Source organism: Apus apus, chromosome 18 (assembly GCF_020740795.1).
Source record: "Apus apus isolate bApuApu2 chromosome 18, bApuApu2.pri.cur, whole genome shotgun sequence".
Taxonomy (NCBI): Eukaryota; Metazoa; Chordata; class Aves; order Apodiformes; family Apodidae; genus Apus; species Apus apus.
This window is the reverse complement of record NC_067299.1, coordinates 3,006,773-3,014,453: the sequence shown is the minus strand read 5'-3', so window position 1 is coordinate 3,014,453 and position 7,681 is coordinate 3,006,773. Positions and strand designations below refer to the sequence as shown.

Sequence of the window (7,681 nt, the reverse complement as noted above, 5' to 3'; positions counted from 1 at the left end):
CAGGGGTTGCGGGCTTGGCGCTCACCCCGCGACCCCCGGGACCCGCTGCCCTCCCCAGGGCACGCTCCGGCCTCGTCCCGCCGCTCCAGAGGGGGGATGACACGGAGAAAGGCTGCGGGACCTGTTGTCCCCCAGACACCAGCGCCTCAGCCGCGGCACCTCCGAGCTGCCCGCCCCCTCCCCGCACCTGGAGCCTGGGCAGAGACACTCAGTCCCGCACTGCGGCACCTCAGCCCTCCCCCATCCCGGAGCCACCCCAGACGAGGCCGCCGAGCTGCCCCAGCCCCAGCCCCAGCCCGCTGCCGCCCCGCGCTCACCTGCCGCCGCTCGCGGGGATGCTGCGGAGCCCCCGCCTCACCTGCCGCGGCGCCAGCGGCCGCCAGGGGGCTGCCGCGGGGCGCGCCGGGTAATGTAGTCCCCGGCGGGCAACCTCGTCAGACGCCGCGCGACACACCCACCACGTCCCGCCGCCGCGCGGCCTGCCGGGAGTTGTAGTCCCAGAGCGGCGAGGAGCGGGCGGCGCTGGTGGGCAGCGGAACTACAGCTCCCATGAGCCCCCGCGCCCGCCGGGAGCGGGCCGGGAGGCGGGGTGCAGCCGGCTGGGGTGTCCGAGGCCGGTCATGGCGGGAGCGTCGTCCCCCTCAGGTCCGGGTGGCCCGGAGCCGCCCCCGCCGCCGCTGCAGTACAGCCTGCTGCTGCAGCATCTGGTGGGCGAGCAGCGGAGACCCCGCGCCTGGGACCCCGCGGCCCTCGGCGGCATCCCCAGCCCGCCCAAGAGCGAGGAGCAGAAGATGGTGGAGCGGGCCATGGAGAGCTGCGCCTTCAAGGCGGTGCTGGCCTGCGTGGGAGGTGCGGCGGGGGCGGCGGGAGAAGCCGGAGGGGCGAGGTGCTGAGGGGGAGCGGTGGCCGGGGCAGCCAGCTGTGGGAGCGATCGGGGGGCGGGGGGTCCTCGTGGCGTCGGGAAAGGGGAGGGTGGAGAAGAGGCTGCAGCGCAGGGTCCCCTGTGTTTAATTTTTCTCCGTCTAAGCGTCTTCCAGAGTCTGTCACAGATCCCAGGGAGGGTTCTGTCCCTTCCTTGCAAAGGAAGGCGCTCACGGCCTTTCCTCGGGTTGTCAGCAAGGAGGGTGCCAGCAACAGTGCCTGCAGTGTCAAGAGACAGGGCAGCTGTGCTCCTGCTCTGCCCTTTCCTGCTGCAGCGGTGCCAGAGGGAGCAGAGGAGCTCCAGAGCAGCAGAGCTGCTCCAACCCAAGCCACAGCTTGCTTTACTTTTACTTTCTTCTTTTCTCTTTTTACAGGGTTCGTTCTGGGAGGTGCCTTTGGTGTCTTCACAGCTGGCATCGACACCAATGTTGGGTTTGATCCCAAGGACCCGTATCGAACACCAACTGCAAAAGAGGTCCTCAAAGACATGGGGCAGAGAGGCATCTCCTACGCCAAGAACTTCGCCATCGTGGGCGCCATGTTCTCCTGCACTGAGTGTGTGGTAGAATCTGTGAGTAGTAACTTTTTAAGCATTACAAAATGCTTTCTTGTACACTTAATCTCTTTTATTAGATCCAAGTAAGTATATTTATCCCCTTTGCAGCAGAGTGAGGGTGTGGGATAGTTTGTTCTTGGCCATCAGAGCTCTTCAGTTTTGAGACCTGTCTTCAGAACTGCTGTTCTCTGACAGAATTAGGAGAAGAGCAAAGTCCTTTTCAGTTCAAGCCCTGAATGTATTGGCAAGTTTAGCCATTGCTTCTTGAAACCCTAGCTACAAGTACCTTACTTTAAAACTTGAAACTGTGAGTTGCAACCTGGTAATTTGAGCCTCTAAAAATTCCATATGCGGAAAGGGATCTTTTGATCAAAGTTCTTAAGTAACAAGCCTGTTTTCTTCTTGCCCCTACAGCTAGAAATGACCTTGTGCAGCTCAGTGGTAAATCTATAATCCGTTTTCTTAAATAGGAAAATTAGGGTGTTATGAATTGAATTTTTTTTAATTGAAAGATAATTATTTCTTAATCACCTAGAAGAAAAATGTATCTGCTCGCACAGTGGAGCAGAACAAAGAGATCTCTGCACTGGTGACAAACCAGCCTGCTCTGCCTATGGAAATGGCACATCTTTGTGTGCAGGGTGCTGTGGCTCTCACCTGTGCTGAGAACCAGGCTGCATGGCCAGGATCAGTGTTGCACTCCTGTGATTATCGTGCCTTTAATATGTCTGTACTGGGGCCTGAATCGGCTCACCTGAGAATCTGCCTGGCACTGCATTGCACTACATGGATTTGTCTTCCCTCTCCCAGTGACCCGTCCCTTCCCCTTCTGGCCCTGCAAGTCTTTTCTTGGAGAGTGTGGGGGCCATCTGCTGAGAACAGAGGGAAAAACATCCTCTGCTGAGCAGGGGCTGGAAGGTCATTTAATCTCTTTTTGTTAGGACTGGTAGTGGGCGTTTATCCTGTTTCCTTGTTGACTCTGGTATTTATTTCCACAGTATCGTGGGAAGTCAGACTGGAAGAACAGTGTTATTAGTGGCTGCATCACAGGAGGAGCAATTGGCTTCAGAGGTTGGTAGTGCCAGCTGTGAAGGAGTTCTGGGATAAGACTGGCAATGGGCTAGGTGGCATGTGGTGTTTTTCATGGAACACACCCTGCAAATCTCTGTGCATGGGGTTATGGTGACGTTGACATGTGAGTGGTCTCCAAACAGGCAGAACTGCTCTGTTGTTTTCCTGTCAGCTTGAAAGATACATGTGGGTAGTGGAGGCTTGGTTGTATACAGGACAGTGAGAGAGGAGGAAAATCAGCAGAAGGAACTTGAAAGAAAAATCAGGAAATGGTGTTAGGTATCCATATTCTTCTGGGGTGTTGTGGGGAGGGAGCCAAAAATACATCCTGAGCCACTCTGAAGCTACAGCTCTGGTGATAACAGAGCTCCACTTACATGTAACTTATTTCACTGGCAGTAACTCTGTTAATTTGCACAGTATGTAAAATGCTTCCCTCCTTTCTCCTGTGTCAGATCAAATAGACTATTAAACTATTTGATCAGCAGGCACTAGTGGGGCTTTGGGCAGCCCTGACTGCTTACAGTATCTGGAGAAAAAAAAACAACAAGCATTTAGGAAGAGAGCTGCTCTGCTCCTCAGAAATATCAAACTTCTCTCACCTCTCCTTAAGAAAAACACACCTGTCCACAGAAAAGAAGTTGCTCCTGAAGGTGCTTCTAACTGAGCTTGTTGTGTCTGTCCTGGACCTGGTAGCAGACCACCAAGTTCCTGCAGGAGCCAGCACAGTGTAAGTTACTGGGAAATAAAATAACCTTCCTGTTTTGTCCTCTTCTCCTCCCCTCTTTGCTTGCAGCTGGTCTGAAGGCCGGGCTGATCGGCTGCGGCGGCTTCGCCGCTTTCTCCGCCGCCATTGATTACTACCTGCGGTAGCAGCGGGATCCCTTGGGAGCAACCTCCCATTTGTTCCAGTGCTGCTGCTAAGAGCCTGCATCACGGCAGAAGAACCATCAGGCTTACCTTTCCACTGCCTCTGGACTCCTCATCAGTGCCAGCTGGATGTTGTTGGCTGCTCTTCCTGAATGACTAACAAGCATCTGGCTCGGAGCCCTGGCGCGATGCTCCGGGCAGACGCGGGAGGACGAAGCCAGGCACAGTGAGCAGTATCTCCAGGAGGGATCAGCTGACTGTCAGTTTCCAGGAAACAAGCCTGGACTCTTGATTTTTTTTCGATCCTTTGGGTCTGATTTTGATTAAGACTGTTGCTGGCATCAAAAGAGGCAGGAGGAAAGCTTCAAAAAGAAATGCAGTGATTTAGTTTACCGTGGAGCTTGAACGTGCTGCAAGTGTTTAACGGTTGACAGTTTGCAGCTTGCTACTCTGTTGGGGAGAGGTAAGATCCTGTGGAGAAATAAGTTTGTTCCAGGCTTTTCTTAAAATACCAGCTGAAGACAAACCACCATCTGTGCAACTTGTCTTCTTTCAAATACAGAGATGGGAGCCAGATTTCTTTACCACGTCTTAAATGGAAAAGCAAAAAAAGAATCCTGAACCTTAGAACCATGTGGTTACTGGCAGATGAACAAAACAGTTTAAGGGGAAAAGAAGAGGTTGTTGCAGAAGTATAACTTCTGTAGCCACTTGGCTAGCCTGATTTAACCTCACTGCAAGAGTACAAATGATCTTGCTGCTGCTTTAACTGCCACAGGCTACACCATTACTTCCAGCAGTTTGATAGTGAGACTAGAAGGCAGAGTTGTGAGAATAAACCACTGTTAGACAGATAACTGGGTATTCACTCAGCATCCAGCCTGTTTCCCATCATGGCCCTGTACCACCTGAGTGCCCCAGTCTTACACTGTGGAAACTGAAGTGTTATTTCTGCAGGACACTGGTACTAATGTCAAAACATCCAATTAGCTCAAGGAGCTGCTCCCCTTTTTTTATTTGCATCTATATTGGACCTCTTGCTCTTCTAACCAAGCTTTGTTCTTAGACCTCAGGGGGGTCATTTTTAAACTTAGGTTAGTTTTTGGGCTGATTTTTAACCTTCACTCAGCCACTATGCAAGGGAAAACACCTACCCCCCCACCAAATCCCCTCCTCATCTGAGGCAACAGGATTTCAGATTCAGTGCACACACACCTAATAGGGGTTCTCCCACCCACTTCCCCTCCTTTGCATCCAGAGTTTGATATCCTGGAATAGCGTCAGCCCTGGCTTACCTGGAAGAGCACCACAAGCAGGATGCTTTGGCTGGTAGGGTGGTCAGTTTGGAGGCATGTTGTCTCCCATTCCCACGTGGGAAAATGAGGGAGAAAGCCCCATGTGATCTATCAGATGAGGATCCCGGATCACCTGATGTCCCTCTCTGTGCCTTGTCAGTGTCCTCAGGCCAGGGGCCATGCAAGTCAGCTGAATTGTAAGCTTGAGTAATTCTGGCCTGATTAAACAGGCTGGCTCCAGACAGTCCAGGTTTTTTCCCCTCCAGAATGTACTAAAATTCAAGAATGTAGCCGAGACCATAAGATGTCTCTTTAAAAGATTGCCTGACACAATGCCTGTGCTTATACCACTGGCTTGAAGTGCAACTAGCAAGATTTCCATGACAGAAAGAGCAGCTGTGATGGCAAGGTGACCAGGTAGTGCAAACACCAACACTGGGGGGCTCCTTTTGTGCAAATGTTGGGGCTTTGCATTTTTATTAACTTTTTTTTTCCTTCCTCACATGGTTTACAGCCATTTAAAGTTTATAATCTACAGAAATTGAAACAGAACACAAACAAAAATATATCCTTAACAACTTTTGAAAGTCAAATATTAATTAACAGTTCTATTCTACCTGTAGCTGCAAGAGTCCAACCCCCCCTTGTGTTTTTTTTATCCTTCCTGTAGGGTCAAGCAAAAGCCAGTCACAGGGACAGCCACAGCCTGTTGAGCTGGGGCTTGTGTGGACCAGGCCTCCAGCCACTGCTGCATGGAGGGGGGGTGGATTTGGCTGTACAGAGTCTCCATCTGGAATGACAGAATCATGGACAGTCTTGGACACATGTAACAAATCAGACACACACAGAGGGATCCGTTGTGCAGTCAGATTTAAACCTCGGCCTCCTTACTGGGTCCAGGGCCAAGACAGATGCCTGGTTATTTTCTGCAATGCTGTTTCCCTTCTGTCTAGCTGGTAGTCGAGAGGAGCAGAGTCTGGAGTGTGAGCCCTTTGGAGGGGGACTGGAAGATGTCCCCGCCTTTAGTTACTTTGCTGGTGGGGGGCTGGCAGATGCTGCCTTCCCTGGGGAGGTGGGCTTAGGACATACCTGGTGTGTCGGTGGCGGGTGGCCGGGCTCTACCTGGAACAGTCTGTTAGTCAGGAGGGTAAAGGCAAAGCTGCTCTTAGCAGGGACAGGCTTGGTCACTTCTCATCCATCTCCATTTGGCACAGGCGAGCACAGGCCCAATGCAAGCGGGAAGGGGGGGGGAGGGGGCTTTTCCCACGGGAACACGGACTCGGCTCACAGAGCGAAAGGTTTTGTGTCCCAACAGGTACCAACACCTACCTGTGAGTGTGGGACGGTGGGGGTCACACTGGGAGCCAGGCACTGGAGCAGCTGGAGCACAGCCTGGCAGGGAGCACAGGCATGTGGCTGTGCTGCCCTGGGACGTGGCATGACAGCTCCAGCCATCAGCCCATGGCCAAGCACTGGATCCACTGACTAAAACGGACCTGGGCTGGCTGGGCATGGCTGTAGCCCAGCAGCAGCTGCTTTGTGAGAAAGAGCAAATGAAGCCCTTCGGTAGCAAGGGCCATGGAGGATTTCCTCCTCCCCTCTCTCTGTGCTGCCCTCCAGGCTGGGTGCCACAGAGCACTTGCCTCTGGCAACCAGGATAGCACCAAGACAAGGCCATGTGCTGCCATTTGCCTGGTGTCCAGGGCAGTGAGGAAGGCTAAAGAGGGGTTAAAAAAAAAACAAAACACCACAACTGACCCCTCCCTGTTTTTGTGGCCACAGTGGGAATGCTGGTGCCCTGGCAGGCTGTCACAGGACACAGGCAGTGTTGGCAGCTCTTACAGTGCCTTGCCACAGCAGAGATACGGGCATATGGAAACAGCGGGGACCCTGCTCCCTATCTGCCAGGGCTTGTGGGGCAAATTGTGGGATCCACCTGCCCTGATGGGACCTTTTTGGTGCCAGAGGCACCTCCAGCCTGCCGTGGATCGAGACCAGCACAGCACCTCTTGCTCCAGCCTTGTGTGATGGGTCACCCCAAAACACTCCTTGGAGGTGAGATACAGCGAGGGAAGTCACCGCCACGCTACACGCACACAGGCAAAGCACAGGGCAAGAGCTGCAAGAGGGGACTGGCCTGAAAGCACCCAGAAGAGATGTGGCCAGGAGGAAGCAGCACCCTGCTCCTCTGCTCTCGTGGTCACAGGTTTGCTTGGGCCAGGGCAGGATCCAGGCACAGGGTCCAAGGTTTGCACAGGCAGCAAGACAAAGCAGAGCTGGTTGTCACCGTCAGCGGGGAGGGAAGCCCGTGAGCTCCCAGCCTCTGAAGCGAGTCGGTGCTGCACATGCAGGCGTGGGACAGGGGAGCTGGGCAGCAAAACAGGCACTGGTGGGACACTGCAGGCTTGGAGCTGGGCAAGATGAGGGGTGCCTTGTAGGAGTGAGCGGGCAGAAAGGAGTCCAGGAGAAAACTAGCCGAGGGGGAAGCCTGTGTCCACAGCCGTTGTCAGTCACTACCTCTTCTGTTGAGCAAATATACATAAAAACAATTCTTGAACACAAGAAGGGACATAAGACACGACTACTTTACAGAGAAGCACGGCTCCTGGGAGGGACCGGGCCACTGGTACACGATTGTACAGGAGCTGCAGGTGGCACCATCCTGGGTCCGGGCCGGTCTCCCTGGGGGGACTGCAATCCAGTCTATGTCCCCCAGCAGGGACCTGGGAGTGTTTGCAGCTGGTGCCTTCTCCCTGCCAGCTACACGTCCGTGGAGAAGTAAAGTGTGTTGCGTTTCAGCTCGGTGAAGGAGATGGGAGGATGCTGCAGGTAGTAGAGAAGGACCTGGACCTGTAGCAGGCAAATGGGGGGGTGTTAGGTCAGAAGCGGGCAGAGCTGCCACCTCCCAGCTTGTCCTTGTACAGCCACATCCAGCAAAGAATGACAAATCTACCCAGACAGGTAGGTA

The 7,681-nt window shown here is 53.8% G+C and overlaps 2 protein-coding genes across 5 annotated transcripts in view; one reads left to right on the top strand and one right to left on the bottom strand.

Moving 5' to 3' along the window:
• The first annotated feature begins 586 nt into the window (after positions 1-586).
• TIMM22 (translocase of inner mitochondrial membrane 22) lies at positions 587-3,948 on the top strand. Its single transcript, XM_051635615.1, has 4 exons — positions 587-849; positions 1,296-1,492; positions 2,476-2,548; positions 3,345-3,948. Exons 1-4 carry the CDS (start codon positions 621-623, stop codon positions 3,419-3,421), a joined length of 576 nt encoding a protein of 191 aa, XP_051491575.1. The 5' UTR covers positions 587-620; the 3' UTR covers positions 3,422-3,948.
• Positions 3,949-5,157: 1,209 nt separating this feature from the next.
• ABR (ABR activator of RhoGEF and GTPase) overlaps positions 5,158-7,681 on the bottom strand; it is a 37,233-nt gene continuing 34,709 nt past the window's right edge. For all 4 annotated transcript variants that reach the window (XM_051635611.1, XM_051635612.1, XM_051635613.1 and 1 more), the window contains one exon: positions 5,158-7,563. In XM_051635611.1, the coding sequence (XP_051491571.1) occupies positions 7,474-7,563 (90 nt within the window). In that variant the 3' untranslated portion in view covers positions 5,158-7,473. The remainder of the gene's footprint in view (positions 7,564-7,681) is intronic.

Coding starts and splice junctions, on each gene's coding strand:
- TIMM22 (XM_051635615.1), top strand. CDS start 621: ATGGCGGGAGCGTCGTCCCCCTCAGGTCCGGGTGGCCCGGAGCCGCCC. Junction 850..1,295: donor GGTGCTGGCCTGCGTGGGAG/GTGCGGCGGGGG, acceptor CTCTTTTTACAG/GGTTCGTTCTGGGAGGTGCC. Junction 2,549..3,344: donor AGGAGCAATTGGCTTCAGAG/GTTGGTAGTGCC, acceptor CTTTGCTTGCAG/CTGGTCTGAAGGCCGGGCTG.